General features: G+C 44.6%; 2 protein-coding genes across 4 annotated transcripts in view; one reads left to right on the top strand and one right to left on the bottom strand.

The window, feature by feature from the left end:
- The window catches only part of ELF2 (E74 like ETS transcription factor 2), a 34,968-nt gene extending 28,029 nt beyond the window's left edge, over positions 1 to 6,939 (top strand). For all 3 annotated transcript variants that reach the window (XM_077783023.1, XM_077783022.1, XM_021548524.3), the window contains 4 exons: positions 763 to 849; positions 4,064 to 4,256; positions 4,640 to 4,993; positions 5,225 to 6,939. In XM_077783023.1, coding sequence (XP_077639149.1) covers positions 763 to 849; positions 4,064 to 4,256; positions 4,640 to 4,993; positions 5,225 to 5,852 — 1,262 coding nt within the window. In that variant the 3' untranslated portion in view covers positions 5,853 to 6,939. The remainder of the gene's footprint in view (positions 1 to 762; positions 850 to 4,063; positions 4,257 to 4,639; positions 4,994 to 5,224) is intronic.
- A 4,577-nt stretch (positions 6,940 to 11,516) lies between these two features.
- Positions 11,517 to 19,877, bottom strand: NOCT (nocturnin). Its single transcript, XM_021548528.3, has 3 exons — positions 19,574 to 19,877; positions 14,412 to 14,681; positions 11,517 to 13,614 (listed from the first exon to the last, which is right to left on the bottom strand). The coding sequence occupies exons 1-3, from the start codon at positions 19,875 to 19,877 to the stop codon at positions 12,779 to 12,781; spliced, it is 1,410 nt and encodes a 469-aa protein (XP_021404203.2). The 3' UTR covers positions 11,517 to 12,778.
- Between the last annotated feature and the right edge of the window lie 3,291 nt (positions 19,878 to 23,168).

Raw genomic sequence — 23,168 nt, 5'->3', positions numbered from 1 at the left:
TGGGCTTTGACAAGCCATAAAGGAAGATGGTTTCTGTGTTGTGTATTTTAGCACAAAGTGGAGAAAAGATAGAGTATTCAAAGAGGACTTTTGTGGTAGGTAGCCACTACTGTCTGAAATGCGGGTTTATTTGCTGAGACAGTAGACCTGGGGTTCATGCAATGAAGCAACAGGGTAAATACTAACTTAAAAATATAAATCAGTTTACAAAATCATTATAAGATCTTCTTTGTGAAATTTCTGTCTTTCCTATCTATTTGGCATGTCTTGGAGGAGAAACAATTCAGAAGAATGTTTGATTTCTAAAGCATTTTGCTATCACATGAGAGGTTGGCACCTGGTGAGGTTGCTCTCTCTGGTCTAGCAGTTTTGTTAGAGGCATCAATACAGTTTAGGAACATTGATTGAATAGAGTTTCCAGATATGCTGAGATGGAATATTTACTTGTAATTTAGAGGGAAACAAATGCAATATAGTGATAAAATGATACAAATCCAAGATCTGTGAGTCTTAGAATTAATAAAAATGCACATTAACTTGTCTGCAATTGAGTTAAATCTGCCTATGAAGTAAGCAACCAAATGATAATTACACTGGATGTGCAGTAGTAATCTAAGAATTGAAGTATATCCGTGCCTGTAGCAAGGAAACAGTGGGGGGTGGGGGGGGAAATAGACAAATTGCTTTTTTCAGCAAAGGCAAACTATAAAATTTTACTCTGCATATTATTAATACTTCTTTTTCCCCATGTATTATGTGCAGCTGGCCGTAAACCCAAAACCCAGCAATCAGCTTTATCTGAAGGGTCTCCAGATCTAGGTATAAAGAAGAAAACTAGAGAAGGCAAAGGTATATTTTTCTATTCATTGAGTCTTTAAAAATAAACAGTGCATCTGCATGGTATTTATCACAGGAAATGCCCATATGTTTGAAAATGTTATTGATGAGATTGTATTGACTTTATTAGAGTTTTATTCAATGTCTTTAAATTTGTTTGTACAAGATCTAGCACAAGGATGTATGCTCTAGGAGTCTCCTCTAGTACCCTCCACAGTTAATAAGCTTTCTCATTTTTTATTTACTTTATTTTGTTGTTATTGACTTATGATGTCTTTTGTGTTGTGTATCAACTAAATGCTGCACACAGTTTATTAAGCTACTGCGTAAGACTTGCTTTCAAGTAGAGGCAGCATTTAGGCATTTAGGAAGGTGATGGTTGGAAGTAAGGGTAATAAGGTTGCAAATATGATTTCTTAGTTAATTGACAAATTTCAGTGGGAATATATTCTTTGACTAATAGGTTCAGTTTAGTTTAAGGAGAAAAACAAATGATGTGTTGATGTGTTTTTATATTGGTTGAGTGGAGAATTAGTGCAGAAGAGTTCTAGTTTCCTAATGTTTCTCCTGATAAATAGAGGTTCCTTTCTTGGACTCCAAGCCCCTGCTATTCATTCAGCAAGAAGATAGACTGGGACACTTGCTCACAGGTTACCTTTGGGGTGGTGTGCAGTGTATCAGCTCTTCCCTGGCTACAGGTGAAAAACCTGGATCTCACCTCCACTTGGTGTGCTGAAAGTTGTTCTGAGATGTTGCTATAGCTGGGAGTAACAAAGTTTAGTGACTTGGAGTAGCAACATGATGGCTGAAAGCGTGCACTAGTCAGCTCTACTATTTTGACATTTGTTTGAAAGCAAGATCTCTGCTGTTTATGTAATTCCTTATCTGGCTACAGCTCCCGAGTCATCATGTTTGTCAGTAGGGCAAGGAAGAATGGGACTGACTTCATGGAGATGTTTGCTCATGGAAACCAGTGCAAACACTAATTAAGCTTCCCTGCAGTGCCCACAGTTGTTTTAGATTTGGTGTAGCAATGGACTTCAGTGGAGATAACAGATTTTTGTATTTGTTGTATTTAAAAATACATCTTGTTTAATTATTTCCTTTTTCTGTAGTCTCTGGAATCCTTACCTTTAATTCTGTTTCAGATTTTAGTATTACAGCATTCTCTTACCTGAACAGTACTTTCCAGCTGTCCCAGGTCCTAGTTTCCTGGACAAATAATTTGAAAAAGGAGGCCTGAATTTCTTTCTGTTCTCCTTTTTTGTGCTGGTGAATTCAGCTCTGTAGCTTCTTGTTTTATAAAGTGGGAGATGGTACTGCTCTGTGGTTTTTGGGAGATTTTTTTAGCTTTGTTTTAAATTTATTTTATTTCTATTTCTATTCTATTCTATTTCTATTCTATTTCTATTTCTTTTAAATTTATTATATTTATATGACCTACATATGTTCTCATGAACTACCTCATTCCATATTTTATACTACAACTGGAGTAAATTAATTTTTTTTCTTGATATCCTGCAAAATATTTTGTTGACCAGATTTAAGTTTTGTTACTTACTTTAAAAAGTCACTTGCAAAGATAGACTATTTCATATGCAGCATGTTTTTGGAAAACCAGGAATTATTCCACAGTTTAGTACTATCAGAGTTAAGTCATGGAGACGGAGAGATGATTGTACACATCTGGAAAGGGGATCCATTGTTGGCATTCCTTCCTTTGTGCATTCTGGGTACTTTCTGGTGCAAAGTGAGGCAGCTGTTAATCTGATTTAATTTGGTCCTACAGTTTATTTCTTGTCTTGAAGTTCCTGTTTGCTTTCTAATCATGAAACCCACTTATATTTTTGCAAAAACTGTTGCAGACCTATAGCACTTGGTGGTCGACCTAGAAATTCTCTTTCTAAGGAGTAAAACCCCAGGGATGAATTCCCTAAAATCGAGGATGATTTAAAGATTCCCGAGTTCTCTTATTGACTCTTTCCTCATATAGGTCTTACTCAAATGTCTCTGAAATCTAGTTGAATCTTGGTAGCTCTTGAGTAGGTACTTGCTGCTGTTTGGAGCACATTGTAAAGTGCAGTTTTTCTCCATGAGGTGCTTTTCAATGGAACCTGTGATCTTTTTTTACCCTTTGAGGTTTACAAAGATAGCTGACTTCTCACAATCTGCAACAGTGGTCTCTAATATGCCTTAATTTATTTTAATTATGTTTGCATGGCATAACAAGTACAATGCTAGGCCATTAAATCTCAAGAATTAATGACCTTTTTTCACACACACACAAAAATACAATTTGGTCCATGTCTTTGGAGGTAGAGAATTGTTATTAATGTTCTAAGGTTATTATTTTTGGGGATCTGTCTTAGTTCTCTCCCTTCTCAGAAACTTGAGGAGTCTTTTCCGGCTGTAAATTTGGAATGTGATCTGCTTTGTTTCTTTGGGTTCTCTTCCCCTCTTCCAAGATGCACACGGTCTGGTCAGAGTGCAGACAAACACTGTGTAACATTCTGTGGTGTCTTGATAGTCGCTGTCACAAACCCCTTCCTGGGGCTTCTCCAGTGAAGATGGTGCACCTCTGCAATACCTGACAAGTGCATTAAATTCTTTAGCCTGATTTCATTTTATATCTCTCTAATTACAGAAGGGTGCATGGGATTTCTGCCCTGTGAATACTCACTTTTAAGTAGTTGGACTGGGTTTGCACCGTTGGTCAGGGTTAGAACATGGGGCTGCCCCCAGTCAGTGTAAGAGCCTCGGATCCTGGACAAACTTAACTGCAGTTGAGATGGATTGTTGCTGCAGGTTGTATGCCTTTAAAAAATTACTTATTTATATCCTCCTGTTCTGCAGTGTCAAAAATATACTGGCATTTTCATGTGCTGTGTAATCAAATATGAGAAGGAAATTCTAGTGCTCGTGCTGCTGAATAGATGAGTACTGACTTGGAACATCCTTCCATACTTCTTTTCTTTTCTTTTCTTTTCAAGAACTGAGAATGGGTGTTGGATTGAACAGGCAGGCCCCTGTGCTGTATAGCAGATCACTTGGATTAGCTCGTTTCAGAATGTAAATATTTATGGAAACTTTATTAAACTTAGCTGAATGAATTAATATGTGCAGGTTACATCCTCTATATAACATTGCTTGTAATGCAGGTCATATGGAGAAGTTTCTGTTATCTTTAAAAATGGTTTTCTAACATAAAAATGCTTTCTGATGATAGGAAATACAACGTACTTATGGGAATTCCTATTGGACCTTCTTCAGGACAAAAATACATGTCCTCGATATATTAAATGGACTCAGAGAGAGAAAGGAATCTTTAAACTTGTGGATTCAAAGGCTGTCTCCAAACTCTGGGGAAAACACAAAAACAAACCTGACATGAACTATGAGACGATGGGAAGAGCTCTGAGGTAAAAACTCTTTAGACCCTTAAGTTATCTACTACAACTTAAAATATGATTATTAATTTTGCCTGCAGAAATACAAAGGTTCTGAAATTTCAAAAACTTTGCCCTTTTGCAGATTTAGCCTTCAGTCTTGCACTCCTTGTAACTTTCTTTGATACCAGTAATTTTGCAATTTTAATTCCTGAAGTATGTATTTGAAAGGTAAGGTTTTTTTTCAGGGAGATCCTTCAGATAATTTGCCAGTGTGTTCTAACTGCTTCTTTCCATACCTTCTTACACTGTAGATTTTAATGTGATTACTTCAGGTTTTCTTGTTAGCACAGAATGAAGTTTTATTTAAAATCTGTGACTATGTTGCTTACTACTAAACTGTAATTTCCTTGCAGGTACTACTATCAAAGAGGAATTCTGGCAAAAGTTGAGGGACAGAGGCTTGTGTATCAGTTTAAGGAGATGCCAAAAAATATAGTTGTCATAGATGATGACAAAAGTGAGTCCTGCAATGAAGATTTGTCAATGCCTACAGATGAAAAGTCCCTGGAAAGAGTGTCTTTATCTGCAGAAAACCTTTTAAAAGCAGCAACCTCTGCACGTGGAGGAAAAAATTCCTCTCAGTTAAGCTGTACCAGAACAGAAAAAGCAGTCACCAGAGTTGTGAATATTGCCTCACCAGCTCATGACACATCCTCATCTCATCCTTCTACTACCACTGCTACTGTCCCAGCAACAACAGCTCCCAGGTCTGTGTTAATGGGGCTGTTAAATTTCCAAAATCCTATTGCTAGATGTGCAAAAGGTTTGGGGTTGGGTTTTTTGCTTGCCGGTTTGGCTTTTTCATTTTCTTGTTAGGGTTTGGTTTGGGTTTTTTTAAGCACCAGTTAAAAACCTGTCTCTCTTAGAACTGTCTGTCCTTGTTGTCATCTGTAATAGTGCCCTGTGTTTTGGCCTAAACACACACATTTATTTTGTAGGACTGTTCGTGTGGCAATGCAAGTGCCTGTTGTCATGACCTCTCTGGGACAGAAAATCTCAACTGTGGCTGTGCAATCAGTAAATGCAGGGTCACCGTTAATAACCAACACAAGTCCAACCACAGCAACAACTCCAAAGGTAGTAATTCAGACAATCCCTACCGTGATGCCAACCTCTGCTGAAAATGGAGACAAAATCACAATGCAGCCCACCAAAATCATCACCATCCCTGCCACGCAACTCACGCAGTGTCAGTTGCAAACAAAAACGGGCCTGTCTGGGTCAGGAAGCATCAACATTGTGGGAGCCCCCTTGGCTGTTAGAGCACTAACCCCAGTGTCCATAGCTCATGGGACACCAGTAATGAGACTGTCGGTTCCTGCTCAGCAGGCCTCTGGCCAGACTCCTCCCAGGGTGATTAGTGCAGTTCTCAAAGGTCCAGAAGTTAAATCAGACACAGCTGCTTTGAAACAGGAATGTGAAATGAAAACACTGCAGCTGGTAAAAGAGGAGAAGCCAGCAGATGGAAACAAGACTGTAACCCATGTAGTGGTAGTTAGTACACCCTCAGCTATTGCCCTTCCTGTAACAGTGAAAACAGAAGGAATCATCACGTGTGAAAAATGAAGAATAGGTTTCTTCCAGCATGGACTTCTAACTGTTACGGTTTTGAATATACTGACATAATTGGGGGAGGGATGTGAATGCCACCACCAAGTCATAAAGGAGAGTTTTGGAATGTTAATAAACATGCATATGTTGAAGACTTACTGGAAAAGAAATTATTTTCCCGTGTTTCAGTGGGAATTAATCCACAGTGATATGCTGATAAAAACTGCCTCTTCCAGTTGGGAAACAGCTGAACCTATGGAGAAGGAAAGAGAGAGGGACTGAAAAGGGACCAAACAATTTCACTACGCTACCGGTTACCAAGTTACACTAAGACCTGAAACACTAAGAGAGAGCTGTGTGAAAGGTTTGCCTTGGTTTTTAGTTTTCAGGGGGAGAGGAAAGTCTCATTGTTACACAAATGGCAAATCTGATGCATTTTGTGTGCATACCAGCGATTACTACTGTGTGCCCACAGTACTCAACTGGTGCTATGTGAAAAACTATGCTACTAGGTGTTGTAGGAAGTGAAATAAAGATTAAAGAGCTTCTAAAAGAAGACAGAGGCATAGAGGGATTTTTGTATTGTACAGCTTAAGCAGATTCAAATTGAAATCCTTAGACTGATTTTCAGTTATCTTTCTTGAAATAAGCTAATGGCTTGTTTGTGTAAAGCTTTTTTATTAAAACAAATTTTTTAAAAACCTTGTACCTAGCACAGTATTGTTATAGAATAACATGTAACATATTTTGTATGGTAGTTAAAAGTCTGTCTAAATTTCTTAATCGTGGACAAAGTAGCAGCAGGTTTTCTGCCTTCTGCTGTACCATCCCTCTTTCTCTCACTTAGCCTTGACATCTGTGCATACATTTCAGTTTCAGCTGTACTCTCACTTCAGAGGTCACACCCAGCATGAGCTTTTGTCAGGTAGTTCTAAACCTGTAAATTTTTTTAGTTGAAGTTAAGAGGGAAGTACCAGTGTTCAGAACGAACTACAATAGTTTGTATATTCAACATTTGAAGTATATTCTATTTTGTTGTACTCTTGTTTCAAAGTGTATTCAAGTAGGTTTTAATGAAATACAGAAAGAAAATTTAATGGTGTTTGGTGTGCTGTTTATTTTTTCCTTCTTCCTTTCTGATAACCTGTTAACCTTCTTTTCCTATCTGAAATCTTCCAGGTGTTCATCCTAATATAGATGATATGTTGTGAAATTTTGGGACTCCTTCCTGCTTCAAAGGGTTGACCAGCTCTCTCACCCATTTGTTTAAATACCTGTGAAGCTTGATATAGCTGGTGAGGTAACTTCTGGCAGGGGTCTAGTTCTTAGACGTTATCAGGATGGTGAGCATGCACATGAGATCTGTGAACTACCTAACTGCTCCAGCTACACCAGGTACTGGCTCCATATTTCCAGTCCATGTGCATGGCTTTAAATGTAGCTTAGCCTGATTTCAGGGGCACCACACTGGCACATCAGGCTGTGGGTAGTCAGGTGCCCAATGGACTCCCAGTTCCTAGTGATATGCCCTGGAAAGTCTTCAGGGCAGGAACTTGGGTAATTTTGAAGTTTAATTAAAGTCTAAATTATCATCTAACTTTATGCCTGGAGGAGCAGTTTCAACAGCTGTCTGGAGCTGAGGTCTTCTGTAATGCTGAAAGACACCAGAATGAAATACTTTACATGCTGAGAATCAGGTTATTTGTAGAGTCCTAGCAGCAAGGCTCATTCTTCCCTTCAACTGGTAAGAAGAGTGGGAATAGCTCCACACAGTCAGGCCAGCATTGAGGGGGGAACTATGAAAAACTTCTGGAAAAGCAGTTCTTTTTCATCCTCTTGAGCAGGGAAGTGGAGTTTAAGAACAAAATTAAGCTGAAGCAGATAAAAAAGATTGCTGCTTATATAAGGCAGCAATCTTCCATTTGCAGCAATCCAAAGAATCAAAAGTTCTTATGCATGAACTGTGTTTCTGGCATGGGGTAGAGGACTAAGAACCCTCACACAAGGAAATGGAGAGAGAAAACGACTTTTTTTTCTAAGAAAGGTAGGAAAGGGAAGTAGGGGAAGCTAGGCAATCACTCAATTTGGCAGTTTGAGAGGCACTAAACATTCTGTGTAAAGAGAAATGGAGCAGTGTAAAGAGAGGCAGGTGGTACAAATCTGAGCCAAAAGAGAAGAAGAAAGAAACAAGTGTTTTTTAACCTGCTGTTGTAAGTCCAGTCTGTAAGAAACCTTATTATAAATGGCTGTTTCATGATTGTATCTGCAAGAAATGCTGTATCTCAGCATGAAATATCTATGCCAAATATTTGTAATTAAGACCTTTCCAACAACTAATTTAGATACGCTGGAAGTCAAATGGGGACAAACTATCTTCTTGGAATTAGATAAGGATTTCCAGCTGATGACCTTGCAATGCCAAGACTTCATTACGTAATGGCAAAAACTAGAGGAATGAATGCACCCAGCTCCACTACTGGCGGGGTAGTCAGCTTGTAGCCAGCTCTGAGACGCTGCCAGTGCTGCGTCTTGCCACGGAATTTGTGATGGTCCTTTGGCTCTCTCCCCTGGCCACCAGTGAGTGGCACATGATACTGGCTGCCAGAGGATACTCACCTGAAGTTCATGAAGTATTGTGAGAATCTCGATCTGTGTGAGGATGCACTGATGTAACTGAAATGGAAAGAGGACTTAATCTGTTGATTCTGTAAGTAAGTATGTTTTTACTGGTGGTATTGGAGGATGTGACCTCCAATGAGGGATGAGGGAGCTTTGGTCATGTTTGTAACATCTGAAATAGATGAAAGGAACACTAGAATATTGAAATGGTTAGTATCTAGCTATACTCCCAGGCTTTTGAAATCCCATTGATTTCCTGTTGTTTTGTACATGTGTGAAAGTGGGATTCCCTTTTACATCTGAATCTGGTGGTTCAGGTGGAAGGGTCCAGGCTTAACTCATCCTTGGCAAGCAGTAACTTGTAGATGTGTGGGTAGAATGAAACTTCTGTGAAGTGAGTATGCTTTATACAGAAGGCATTGGGACATACACAGACTTGGTACCGCTGATTTTGCAGATAAAAAATATTTTTCAAACTGACTTTTTAACTTCTAGAATGAAAAGGGTGATGATATGTAATCCACAGGGTAAAAAAACATCTCATCTCTGAGTTGCAACTCAGAATAAATGTCTGAGTATCAAAAATAAGAAAAGTTGAAAGGGGAATTCCATTTCCGAAACAGCTGTTTTTGTTAGTGCTCTCTTGCACATCTTTCCCAGTGAAGGGGTCTGGATCTTGACACATCTCAACTTACCTGGATGAAGTGTGCTGAAAGGAAGGCTGAGCTCTTGGGATCTTCTGCTAATTGATTTCATCAACTTTAGGGTTTTGTAGAGTTAAATCTGAGGTGATCAGGGATAAGTGAGGCAAGGGCAGTCAGAAGTTGAGGAGAAAATGGAGAGGTGCTTAGAGCCTCCAGTTGGTACTCATCACGTGTGCAGCAGGGATCTCAGCTACATGTGAAGATCATTACTGCCAGAACAAGCTAAGTGCAATTTTGCCTTGTAGAGACAGTTCAAATAGCACATATTAAGCTTATTAGGAAGATCCAAATGACACTGTATTTGGAATCTAATTGTTCTCCAGGAGAGATAGTGTTTTAATAATCTTGCAACAGCTTCTGCCTCTCAGCAAATTAAACAAGTGGGTCATTTCTTCCTGCAGCTTGCTTGAGAGTGAGGGAAAAGTGTCACTTCTAAAGCTAAGGCATGCTGTATTGAAGATGAAAGCAAGGGATCTGTGTAGCCTTTTTTTAGCCTTGGTGTGCTTATAAGGCATATATTCGTAAGAAGAGCTTGGAAGACAATTATTATTGTTAAGAGTCATACTGCTACACAGGAAAAAAAAAATCCTTTCTGTTTCTTCTGAAAAATATTTAGTGTACTGATATTTATAGCTGGCAGAAGTATTTCAGAGCTGCAGGCTTGCCTCTTGCTGCATAAAACAAAGCAAGAGCAATAATCCATTTAAGTTTTCCAAAAGTCTGTCTGCAAAATAAATTATGGCACGTACTGGAATAAAGGGGTGAAACTGCCTTGGAATTTACCAGTTAATTTCTGCAGCCTACCTTTTTATTAAAATCCAGCAGAAAGGGTTCAACATTGTGCTGTAGCAGGGATTTTCTGAGTAGAGTATTAAAAATTGCCTTGAAATGGGAAGACTTTTCAGTTATTTCACCCCCCCACCCCTTGCCTTCAAAATTACTCTTTAAGGAGTTGAAGCAGCAAACATCTACTGTAACATGTCCAGGATGAAAGAAGAATCCCAGCCCTTTCCACTTCAGAAGAGGTTCTGCAGTGATGGCAGTATCATACAAATCATGCTCTTCTCAACAGTTTAATTTCTTGTTTAGGAGAATTAGTGTTGCAAGCAAGGGTATGAATTAAAATGTCTTAAGAATCATACAGATACCATATACCTCACTGTGAGAGTGACAGTGGAAATTCTACAGCTGTGATAGTTCAGTTTATAGGTCTACATTGTGGTGTTGATTTTAGAAGTGTTTAGCTGCAGATGACTACAGATGTTAATTAACAGGCACTGGTATTTTTCTTCCTCCCTGCAAGACCATTTGAGGGAAGCTCCTAAGAGAAAATAATTGCAAAGGAGAAGCACTGCCTCTCACTCCCTCTGCACGACTGAGGGCAGCCAGCACCATAAAAAGGAAGCTGTCAGTGTCTACTTGGTATGAAACATGGCAGCAATGCTCAAAGGTCTGTCTTTTTGTGGGGCATTGGGAATGTTGTGTTTCTTGCCCAAAATCTCCCCCAAAAGTGCCACCCTTCTGGCTTGCAGGGACACAATTTGCTCTTTCTGAAATTCTAGCCAAAGGAGGTGCTGGCATGTTGCATGTGCACGGTAAGAGTATTCACCAAGGCTGTCTCTCCTTGGTTGTAAAATCCTTTTCTTTGGGGAAAGTCAAATCCACATAAATCCCAGGCTGGCTAAAGGAGTCTCTGCTTGGAAGCAAACCATTGCCCTCATCCTGCAAGCATCAGGAACACGTGCAGAGCATGTTACAGCTGCACAACAGCACTTAATTTGTTTGCCTGATGAGTGTGTTTCTGTGGGAATTTGGGACTTCCAGTCACCAGACTCTATTTCCCTTCTCAGCAATGCAAGTATAGTAATTTATGGGCTGTGTAAAGCTCACACCTGTGGCACTTCTTCTCTTCAAATGAGGTTTTAGAAGAAAGTGGCAGATACAGCTGCATCTTGTAAGGGGCCAGCCTTCCCTTGCACATTTAGCAGCCCTCAGGGAGGAATTCTTGAACCTTGCTTTGCAGGTTTGTAGCTCCACACAACTGTTGGAAAGGGAAATATTTACAGTAATACAGTGTAGGTTTCCTCTCTAACTATAAGAGTGAGCAGCTTAACAGCTAAGCATAACTCCCTTCCCTTCACACTTGAGAAATTTGGACATTCCAAGCTGGAGAAAGGGTGTGTGCTGTGAAGGCAAAGCAGCCATGCCACTCTGAGATTAGGGTTAGGGATGGGGGAAAAGGGGTCTGAAGGGGAAGCATCAGCACCAACTTGAAGTTCAAACTAGTTGAGACAGGTCACCTCCTTGGCAACAGGAACTTGGGACAGCAAAGTGAGAAAGACAGCAGCTGAGATACTACTTTTTTCCAAAGAGTTTTATTAATAAACACCTGGAACATTTAAGAGTTATTATGCACCCTACTTCAAGTGAAAATACTGCTTTATTTGCCCTGCTATATCTTCCTCAACTATCTAAATGTCAGCACAACTCCAACTGCTGTCCCTCTTCCTCCCTCTCTCCTATGCCATTTTCTGGCATAATGGTATATTTACAACACATATGTGCAGTTCCTGTCACCAGTGAGCAATCACAGCAGTTACTATACTAACACACCTCTATTGTAGCCCAGATGCTTTGCCAGAGTTTTCCTGGGTCACAGGAAGAGGCTCCTGAACACTGTCACTCTATGATTTCAAATCAGACTTATTTATTCCTCTCAATTAATAAATTTTATCTTATAACAGGTTCCGGTGTAGCTTTAGTTTCTGAATATAAATAAAAGAAAATCTTTCAATATTAAGACTGGCCCTTTACTGAAACAGCAAGATTGACAGGACTACAAATTTAAACAATTTAGAAAAGTAATACTCAGAGCAGAGGAAGAAATAGTCCCTGGTTAGCTGTGTCCTCCAAAGGGGAGCACAGAAGAGATGAAGGTACAGTCACACTGTACAGCCTGCATACATGCACACTGTTCTGGAAAAGTGAGGGTATTACTCTAGGTCATAGCCAGCCTCTCTTTCCTCTCCTGCTCTTACTGGAGGGGTCCTTCCTTCCTCACACTTCTAATGAATTTGTCATCTCAGGTCATGAAAAAATGACAAGACCACACTATTATGAGCTTAGCTTTTTGTCTAAACTGCATTAAACTTCCTTCATATTGCAACAGAAAAAGATTTAAGATAATCTCACTGGGTAGTCGAACCTCACTCCCTTTAGTACTTGCAGAAGCTTAACATGAAATACATATTAGCATGCTGTCAGGGCAAGATGTTTTACAAACACAAGTGTTTTGATTTAAATACTAAGGCCTCCACATTCATTAGAGGATTAAATCCTTAAAACAGTGGGCTTAGTGAAAGAATAAAGCCATTTGCCTTCTAGCTTTCAAACCCTGATGTGGCAGGAAGAGTGTGACGAGAACACTGGCTTCCTTCTTCCTCCCTTGAAGGCTGCACACTAATGAGGGTTGAACAGCAAGTGTAACTCCAAACAAGTGCCTGAAATAATGGTTAGTCAACAGGATTTTCTCACCTTTCAACAGCATCTAGCTTCAAAGGTTTTCTCTAAAAGACCAGTGAGTTCAAACACTGCAATACCAGGTAGCACTCCAAGACATTACAGCAGCCTGTCAGGGTCCTGATTAAAACTAAAGTCACATACAAGGGACAGGTGATCAGAAGGGTAATTGAATGAGGGCAGCCTGTTGGGCCCAATTTGCTCTTCAGTCAGCAAGCCCAGGGCTGAGTTCACATTCAAGGCATGCTGGGAATACCAGATATAATCCAGCGTGTGCCGGCACTCTCCAGAGGGCCGGATCTTCCAGGTGGTGTAGGGGGGTTCCGACTGTCCATCGGGGCTCAGCAGCTTGTACGCACTGTTTAAATTGAGGCTGGAGTTCGAAAACTCCCTGTAGACCTCCTCGGTTGGCTCTGCATTGAAGTCTCCACAGACAATCAGGGGGATCTTTGCTCCTTGGGTGATGTTCTTCAGGTTCTGCAGGAGGTCACAGCCCTGAGCAGAGCGGAACCTCTCCCAGCCTGTGCGGGCTTTCAGGTGGGTGACGGCGATGCAGAAGAGCCTCCCGGTTTCGTGGCACTTCAGCGTCTGAGCGATGGCCACCTGGTTGGTCTTCAGTTTCATGGCCATCAGCCGGATGTTGGCACTGTTGATGAGCTCAAAGCGTTCCTTGAGGAAGAACATGGCGCAGCCATCTGGCCCATTGTTATGCTCCACATCCAGGCACGGTGACCACGGCTTTGGGAAGAACGTGCACTGGTAGCCCAGGCGACTGAGGATTGGTTCAAAGGTGTCAAAGTAGTGGTCAACTTCCTGAAGGCACAAGATGTCGGGCTTGTATGCAAGGATTTCCTCCAGGATGAGGCACTTCCTCTCCTCCCATTTCAGAGCTTCCATGGGGCACTGAACAAAGTTGTCTTTGCCTTCCCCGAGAGCTGGAATTAGCAGGGAGGGTAAACAAAAAACCCAGAGTTACTGATAGCTGAAACAGCCTTTCATCCTCCAGGTTTTATCAGTTTACATGTAGTGACTTTAAGGGTACCAGATTTTCCAGCAGGTGTGAGAACCCCTTCTCAAGTCACTGGAGTCACTCAAAAAAAATTAAGTTCCTTTTACAGATAAAAGATATATTAAGACTTTCTCCCCCTCTGCCCACTACACAAGAGCAAGTACTTCCACATGTGGCTGCTGCAGCTTAAGCCAAAATAAAATTAAGTGGATTAAAAGTGACTTAACTGCAGAAGGTTAAGACAATCCTTATGAGGGAAATTGCCCACTCCAAAATATTTTAAGATGAGGCTGCTGCACTCGTCAACTTACAGCCTTGATTCAAAACTAGCAGTTAAAGTTTTTTTACGTATTAAGAATTCCCGTAGCAGATCTGAATTTATGGATAGTTCACCAATAAGTAATCAGAAACTGAAGAGAAACTTTACAAATAAAACTCAGGAAAAGGATGACTTTTCTGTGGGGTTAACAACCATCTAAAACTGATGGGTCACAGCTTGTAGAATACACTATGTTCAGTTAAGACAGCAATGCAGGGCTATCTTTGGCATCAGAGTTGCAAGGAGAGATCCTTTATTTCCTTTCCTATGGGACAGAAGGAGAGCCACTATTTCAAGTGCTCAAAATATTCCCCCTGGCCCACTCCTTTCCCTCTGCTCTGCCAGGGTTTTCATAGCTGTGTTTGATCTCAAGCTCAGACCTTGAGCCCACAAGCATCTCCTACCTTGGGCGAGGATGTTCCACTGCATGACCCGGATGGGGCGGTGGCTACTGGTGCTGTTTTTCTTCAGGTTCACAAAGTTCCTCTGAAACCGGGGTGGCCGCTTCTGCAGAACAATCTGACATTCCTGCAGCAAATCCTTGGGGTCTATAGGATCCAGCTGTGCCGAGTCCAGCTGCTCCAGGCAGTCCTGGTGCTGGGCTACAGCACCACTGCTCAGAGTCTTGGCTAGCACACTGTAGAGCCGGCTGGTGCTGTTTCCCATGGAACACACTGCAAGGGAAAAACTGGTGTTAGAGATGGTCCACCACAACTCTCCTCCTCACTTGGGTACCTTGTTGCAACAACAACATTGGTTGTTTGTGCAGGAGCCTGTTCCTGAGTCTGAGACAAAATAAGGATGCAGAGATAGGGTTAGTCCTGTGCAGTCTCATGTTCTGCCTGGCATGTTCAGCCTGTCACCTGGGGCTGCACCCTGCAAACAGCCTGGTTTAAGACATCATGCTGCTGTCTTCTAAGGCATTAAAGAAGTCTTTCAACCAGAATTAGCAGGGCTAAGATTAACTCTGCATATATTGTAGAAAACACAGTAGAGCACGCTTTTTCCCTATTCACAGATGAGAGAGCCCAGCAGGTGGACAAATGCTGCCTGCTCCTTATTTCATGTGCAGCATTTGCTTCTGCTGGAGGTGCACTCTGTATGGCCTGGCACCCTGTATCCATCTGGGATGCCTCCAGGCTGCAGACTCCAGTTAACCTGACTAACCCTCAGGTTAGTATTTAATAGGAATCTCTGATCAGTGTCATTTATCCCCAGATCAGTAATGTTGTCGTGAGCATGAAGCAGCCAGATGCTTCTGCTGGCTTAGACCTCAGGATGTGGTGTCTCACAGCTCCACATCCCTGTGTTCAACCCCCTCCCCCTGCTTTCTCCCTTTATCTTCCCACTCTTTTGTGCTGTGCCCTGCCCCAGCCCAGCAGTTTCCAATACTCCCTGCAGTCCTCCCTGGGCCCCAGCCACCTCCTATTCCTTTGGCCACCTTACCCACACGACCTGCACACAAGCGGTTGTCTCCAGCTCTCCTTGCTAATGCAACTGTCCCTCAGCCAGCCCGGTATCTCCTACAGGGAGGTCCCCCCATCCCACACGGGCTTACAGCTGCCATGGGTCCCTGCTCTGTTCTGGCCCTTTGGTTTATGCACATTTTGTGGCATTTCTACACTGTGTGTGCAAGAGCTCTCCAACCTGATCTCAGGGGGGTTTGCTCCTTCAAACATAGGCAGGAAGGGCAGTGCTTGCACCACAGCAACTTGCATAAGAGGCAACGCTGACTGAGTTTTGTTGTCTCAACTTACTTATTTACTCTGAATGCCTTTTGCAAAGGGAATCTTGAGCAAAAGAACTTCAGTGTTGCACTGCTGTTGGCCCACAGTGGTTTTTGAGTAGGCTTATCTGTACATTTGAGTTACTTAAAAAAGGAAGAGGATGAAATTGTCATGTTGTGCTCACATCTTGTGGCAGATTTGGCTGCATATTCAGATTGAATTACAGCACTACAATTTCAAGAGCTGGTGACAGACATACAATAATGACAGGCTAGAGTGGCAGGCAGTAAGATGGACACCCTTACAGTCCAATAAACATACTCAGGAGGAAGAGAAAGACTCTCCACTACAAGCCTCACATCCTTGTATTCAGGAAAATGGGTACTTTTAAAAGATACTCAAAACTACTTGCTTTAATGTGTGTGTGTAAGCCCATGGAACAGTTCCAAGAATATTGTGAAATGGGAATTTAGATTAGATATAGGATGTTTATCCTCATCTCTGTCCTTTTAGGAGTTCCTCAAACTGAGATATGATCTTGAGCTCACACACATGTCTTTCCAGGGAAGCCATGTGTAGTGTTTCAGTTTCTGTAGTCTTTCTCAGTTTACAATTCTTCTCAAGAAGCCAAGTACTGCTGAAGTAGAAGTGGCATTTAATAGTGAGGGAAAACTCAAAATCCCTAAGCAGGACCCTGACACAGCTGTGAGGGGTATGGGAGCAGGAATGAAAGCATGCTCTGTGCTGGATACAGAAGAGTACAGTTAACACACAGCCAGGGCTGCCAGGCAGCCATGTAGAAACCCAAAGAAATCAGTAGAGCTTTTAATAGATACTCCACAGGGAGCCACACACCTATTTTTAGGACAGGTACAACCCATGGCTAAGTGCTGCAACTGGAGATAAGCAGTGTTTTCTGCTGCATCAGGGTTGCTGTCAGCCCCTGCCATGCCATGAATGACCATGGCTCATGTGGCACTCTCCAAAGGAACACTGGGAAATAATAACCCTCCAAGAAGCCATTAGCAAGCTCTTAGGCTGCCTGTGGTTTGACCTGAGTCAGAGGGATGATGTTGAAAGGGACAAGGTAGGTGCGACACAGCTGGAGTCAAAGGTCTGCTGGCAAAGCCCTGAGCAGCTTACAGCTGTTACAGCAGGATCAAGGCTAAGCTCAGCCTCCACCTGCCAAGCTGCAAACAAAGCCAGAGTATTGTCTAAATCTCATCATCCCTGGGATCATGGTGTATCCACCTCTTTATGGGGTGTAAAGCATAGACTAACCTGTACTATGGCCCAGAACTGATCTGACAGCTCTTAAAGTCAGTCATGTCTCAGGAAGGAAAAAGAGCTTCAGTCTTCTTTTGAGGACCCAGAGATGATTGTGTGAAAGAGGGTCTGGACTGCAAATTAAGCACTTTCAGTCCTGATACAGGTGGCTTGAAAGTTCTTGGCTGAAGGAGGGGGCTCCTTGGAAAGATTCCAGATTAAGATGACTGCTTGTCTGCACAAGTTCTTTGCACCCAAAGTACTGAAATCATGATAACACAGACTGAGGTGTTCTGCAGAATAGGGGCCAGACCAACAACCTGAACATGAGAGCTCCAAATACAGAATCCATGTTGTTATTTCTGCAATGCTGAACCATGTCCACAGCAGTCCAGCTGTACAATACAAGGTCAGCACCCTGAAATCTTACGGTGCAAGTTAAGTGGCCTGTAACTTTCTGGGATAATGTGTGCTGCCAAAGCTTTGACGCTGTGGTGCTGGAGGGGGCAGAGGCACAAGGAGACTTCTGAGCTTGCACTGTACCAGTGGATAGCAAACATGAAAGTGATTCTCCTGGCATTATGTAACAGGGAATACCAACTCAGCAATTACTATTCAAGGTGCTTAAAATCAAAAAGTTCCTTCCCCTCAGCAAGGGTGGTACCTCAGCAAAGTAAGGGCAAGGGAAGAATTCAAACTGTGAATTAAATGTAAGAAAAGGGTATAAAGTTGGAAGGTTTTTTGCATCATCCAGCACAGAAGAGATGAACTTCTAGGATCTCAGGCAACAAGCTATCAGAGACAAGACTTTAAGGACTTTGCTTCAGAAATGAGGGCTGCAGAAAGGTATTGAGCCCTGAACTTTTGGATAAGGTGAACAACATTCTCATTTCCCCTCCTTCCAGGTCATACCTCCCAGCACCACTTTCAGCCAGAAGCCCCATTTACCACAAGGCATTCCCTGCCAGGTGAATGACTCCACACACCAGTTGCCAGAGGCAACTCCAGACTGAAGTTGCATCAGCCCCCACGGCCCCAGAGGCTGGCAGCAGCTAGAAATGCCCTCCTTGGAACCCCAGTTCTAGGAACAACTTGATAGGCGCCACCGCCATGTGACAAAATCTAAGCTACCAAGATATCATACTACATGTACAACCTTGTCTGGGACAGCAATGAGCGTCTGTCAGAGCACGGCAGAAGCTGCCTGTTCTCAACAGGCAACACCAGAAAGAAGAGGGAACCTAAAATCCTGCCTCCAGTAATACAGAGAATCAGTAAAAGTACAGAGCACAAGCTCTGGAAAGATTTATCTTCATGAGTGCTTTATGAATCATGAGCTCGATTCTGCCAGCTCTCAGATGCATACTCTCCTCTTCCCTGTAGTGCCATGAAGCTTCAATCCTGCCATATGGCATCTGGCCTAGTTTCAACAGGAGGAATGGAAGCACCCTGCCCCAGCCTGGCTTTTACACTCCTCCTGTAACAGCAGCAATAGGGAATGAATTCACTTTAACCCAACCCCAGCTGAAGGCAGTAGGGCAAAGTGGATCTTCCTGCATGCCAGATACGTAATACAGCCTCAAACATTGTCCAGAGAAGCGGTGGCTGTTCTGTCACTGGAAGTGTCCAAGCCCAGCTTGGGATAGGGCTTTAAGCGACCTGGTCCAGTGAGAGGCGTCCCTGCCCATTGAGGGAGGGCTGGAACCAGATGACCTTTAAGGTCTCTTGCAACCCCAGCCATTCAATGATAAAGAGCTGGGCATATCACCCCGCCCACAGTAACAGTCTGGAGCACGGTGGCTGCTGCCCTGCTGCCCCAGCTTTCAGCAGCAATGGCTCTGAGTGGGCATTCTGGCCACGGCCAGAGTCAACAGAGGTAGCTCAAGGCTGGATCCGACCACAGGGATGCCGTGGGTGCACCACACCAAGGTGGTGTCCACACAGGCACACAAGGACACCTGGGCACTTTCCAAGTCTCATGTGGGGAATGAAAGACAGGGCTTAATTACTTAACAGTACAGGCAAATAGGGACCTGATGGCTGCTGCTGCCAGCCAGAGGGTAACCTGGGCTGTTCCCACACATTGTCTTGAGTGAAAAGACCCCACTGTGAGTCAAGCTCATCCTACACAAAGGGCAGCGCTAAAGAGGGTAGCTCAGCTATGCGAGAGACGTTCCTGACAGCGGCATGTGGACACTGACCCTCTGGCTCACCAGACAGGGCAGCCCACCGGTACCTGGGTTTTCTCCAAGCACCCAGCCTGGGCAGCCCACCGACACCTGGGTTCTCTCCAGCCTACCTGTGGGCGCAGAGGGTGCCCTATCCCTCACACGGAGCCAGAAGCGCCCGAAGCTCCAGAGGGCTGTCCGGCAGCGCCCGCCGCGATGCTGCGGGATGCCGCCCGCTCACTCCGGGGCTTTAGAGCCCAAGGGCCGGTCCAGCCCGGAGAGGTGGCTGGCGAGTGACCAGGAACACGCTGACATGGGCAGGACAGCGCAGATCCCGCTCTGACAGCAGCCGCCCGGCTGTGACCCCGCGCGGTTCCCTACGCGCCCTCCTCGGGCAGCACCCACCTGTGCGGGGCGGCGTCCCCGGGGCGGGCGGGCCGCCCGCTGATGCCCGCGGGGCGGCGGGGCCGGGGGGCGGCGGGTGGGAGCGGGGCCGCGGCAGGCGGGAGGCCGAGGCGGCGGCGGGAGCGCAGCAGAGGGCGGGAAGGGCCGAGCAGAGGCAGCGCGCGGAGCTCTGGTACATGCTCCCGGCGGGACGGAGCGGGACCGGCAGGGATCGGGCAGCACCGGGCGGGATCAGTGGCGCAGCGGGTCCCGTGCCCGCCCCGCGGACACGCTTATAGAGGCGGCGGCGCCTCGCGCGGCGCATACATCGGGCACTACCACCCTCGCTCCAGAGGGGGAGTGACGAGGTACCAACAAACCCTCCCGGCACCGCCACCCGCACACCGAGCCCGCCCGCGAAGACCGGCGAGCCGGTTTTCCGTGACCCGTCCCGCGGCTGCCGCCGCCGCTGGCGGAGGACGCTGCGGTGGGAAGAACGCGCCCCGTGGCCGCTCCCGCCTCCCCTACCCGCCGCAGAGTGGTCTGGCCCGGAGGCGGGTTCCCGCCGGTGACGGCCGTGAGGGGCGCCCTCTGCTCCGCGCACGTCACGGCTCCGCGGCCGCCCCGTCCCGCCCCGCCGGGAGCCGCGGGGCTCGGCACGCGTGGGAGAGCGGCGCGGGTTTCCGCAGCGCTTGGGAGAGGCACTGCGATGCCAGGCGCATCCCCCTGCCCGCGCCCGCCATGTCCCCAGGACCACGTGGAGAGCGGGACTCTCTCCCCCAGCGCAGCATCCCGCACGTGCCATTCCCTATGGGATGCGCCCCTATGGGAGCATGCCAGGCGCTGGGTTGGGGGGGAATAGGGGAGCGACCCCCGATAAAGGGGGTCTGCGCCCCAGAGCTTGGGGCGCCTCTGCTAGGTGCTCTTGTTTCTTGTTCCCCTCTGCTTCCCGTGTCCTCTTTGCTCCAGCGGCCTGTGTCAGGCCAAGGGCAGCCCGAAATTCCTGTGCTGAAATTAGGGCAGTGCCTGCAGCTGGTCTGAACAAGCTTCCTTCTCAAAATGTGACTTTTTTTTAATCCCCAGAAGTACTTGATCCTTTATGTGTTCGATAAACTACCAAGAGGGCCTGGGGGAGGCAGATGCCTTCTGTGAGGGATGCTGCTGCAGGAACTAGGATGAACTGGCAGCATGGCATTAGACCTAGGTCTGCCTAAGCACCCCTGGCTCATCCCTCTCTTTCTCAGGCTTTCTCTTGCCAGGAAGATGGCATTAGGGCACAGGAGCTGATCCCTGTTTTCCCTGTGTTTTGGTGTTCCAGTGTCTGTTGTCAAGGTTTTTTTTTCTGCAGCTTGCTGTCTACTGGGCTTAGGGTGGTTATAGCCATCCTCTGGAGACAAGAGAGAATAGTAGAATCATACAGGTGAGAAAAAGACCTCGAGGATCATCAGAGTGGAAGGTTTTGTTTGGCTGCTGGGGCATCCTTCTCTTGGTGGGCTCCCAAGCCCCAGCAGTCCACTGCACCAGCTGTACAACAGGATGGGGGACAACCAGAAGAAGGGACACTGGGGAGACTAAGGATGCTTCTAGTCCTGCCTCATTAACCAGATGGAGCCAACAACCCACCTCTGCAACTGCCAGACAGTTCAGGAACTGGTCAATGTGAATGAATGGGGATCCTCAAAAGTATTTGTGCAAGCATTAAAAAAGACCATTCCAGAGCAACCTCAAAAGAGTTGTCTCAGTTCAGCAGCATCACAGGCTGGGCTCTACTGCCAAGCAGAAGTCAGGTTTTGGGGAGATCTTAACTCTGTTCTTTGTGCTGTCAGAATGAATTGCCTGCAGGCTGCCTCTGTGGGTGACATGTGACCTTGTTCTAAGCTGCAAGCGAAGTGGATTTCACAACCTCACCCAACTCCCAGAAAACTCTTGTTGGTTTTGGGCACATATGTAGGCATGCCTTTGGGTGCAGGGAAAGGGAGTTCTGACCTTTCCAGGGATTAAATTGGCTTCCAGGGCTGAAGGTACCATCAGAAAGATGGGACTCGTCTTTTCCACTGGCATGTTGTACGATCTCTGACTTGTCTTGTTGTACGATGCTTGTCTTTCCTAAGCATAACAGCTGACCTGCTTCCCTGAGTGCCAGAAGTGCACCTTGGCTTGGGCAACACTGGTTCATCCCTGTCATTGTTCTAGCAGTATTTTAATCTTGCAGACTGACTTTCAAGGGCCTGGTCTTTATTTTCCACTATAAAAAATAAACATGCTTCTTTCACATTATGTCTTCTAAATATTTTCTTTTTTTCACATTATGTCTTCTAAATCTTATTGTCTCCCTAAGCTTCTTGCCGCACCTCTTCACCACTGTCTCCTGCATACAGCCCACCACAAATTTGCTTGTCTTCGTGTTACTCTCCATTCCAGCCACATTTGTCATTGTCAGGTTGTTCTTCACAAATTTCCATAGTGCGGGGAACTTTCCTTCCCCTCTGAAAGCAGGTGCATTTTTGGTCTTTCTTTCATCACCTGGTACCACTCTTCTTGCCTGGATTTTGGAAGGCTACTTGTTAGGGGTTCAGAGACAACTTGGGAAAATACCTAGAGTCTTCTGGGATCATGGAGCTATCTTTTCTTTCTGCCCACACTCTGTTTGATTTACTTCCTTGTTCAGACTTTCCTGTCTCATTTCTAGAGCTGGGTTTCATCACTTGTACCATTTTGATGCTTTGAACCCTCTCGGCGCTGACTGATTGCATCCCAATTTCACCTCTGGAGACTTGTGCTAATTCTGTTATTCTCATCTGTGATTTTATCTGTTTGTCTTTGTTACTAATTTCCTTTTTGATTATCAAAGCATAGATTGTGATAGTCTCACAAGCCCTCTACTGATGATGTTTTTCTCTCAATGCTGCTTTTCTCTTCAAAAACACATCTGTAAAGCAGCTGCAGTTTCAAAGGTGGGTCCTAGATCTTGGTGCTTAAACTTACACCTGGCTGTGTATGCTCATCTAGCCCTCCTGTCTTGGTTTGAAAAGACAGGAATCTCTGAAGGAAGGCAAAAGCCTCTTGTGAAATGGAAAAAGTAAACCCCCTCTTTCTGAATTGCTACGGTTTTAAAAAAGGCTCTTAGGTAAAGATATGGGAATGGGAATAACAGTTCTTTACTAGGAGAAAAACTAAATAAAAAAAAATTTAAAAAAATGTAATTAGTACAAACGAAACTAGTGATGGAGTCAGAAACCTGACACCCTGAGGAGTCAGGGTGTTGGTAGTAGTCCAGTTAAAATGGTGGCTGCCCCTCCTGGAGTGGCAGGTGAAATGCTGCTGAAGTGGTGTAGTTTTCTCTGAAGGTTTGGTGATGGAGTAGTTGGGCCTGGTCTTCCTCTGGGAATTCAGCAGAGAAGAGAGCTGCTTCTCTGGGAATCCAGCGAAGTGACTGCCAGTGTCTCAAAAAGTGCTGATTTTATGCAGGTAAGAATGCTTGGCTCCTCCCCTCTGGATGGAGCATCTCACAATGGGATGATGTAATTTTACCGGTCATGCAGGGAGTCATTCAATAGTCTATTAACAGAAGATATCTCCCCGGAAAGAGACATTGTTCTTAGAAGAAATTAAAAAA

This window comes from Lonchura striata, chromosome 4 (assembly GCF_046129695.1).
Source record: "Lonchura striata isolate bLonStr1 chromosome 4, bLonStr1.mat, whole genome shotgun sequence".
Lineage (NCBI taxonomy): Eukaryota > Metazoa > Chordata > Aves > Passeriformes > Estrildidae > Lonchura > Lonchura striata.
This window is presented reverse-complemented; position numbering and strand designations above follow the sequence as displayed.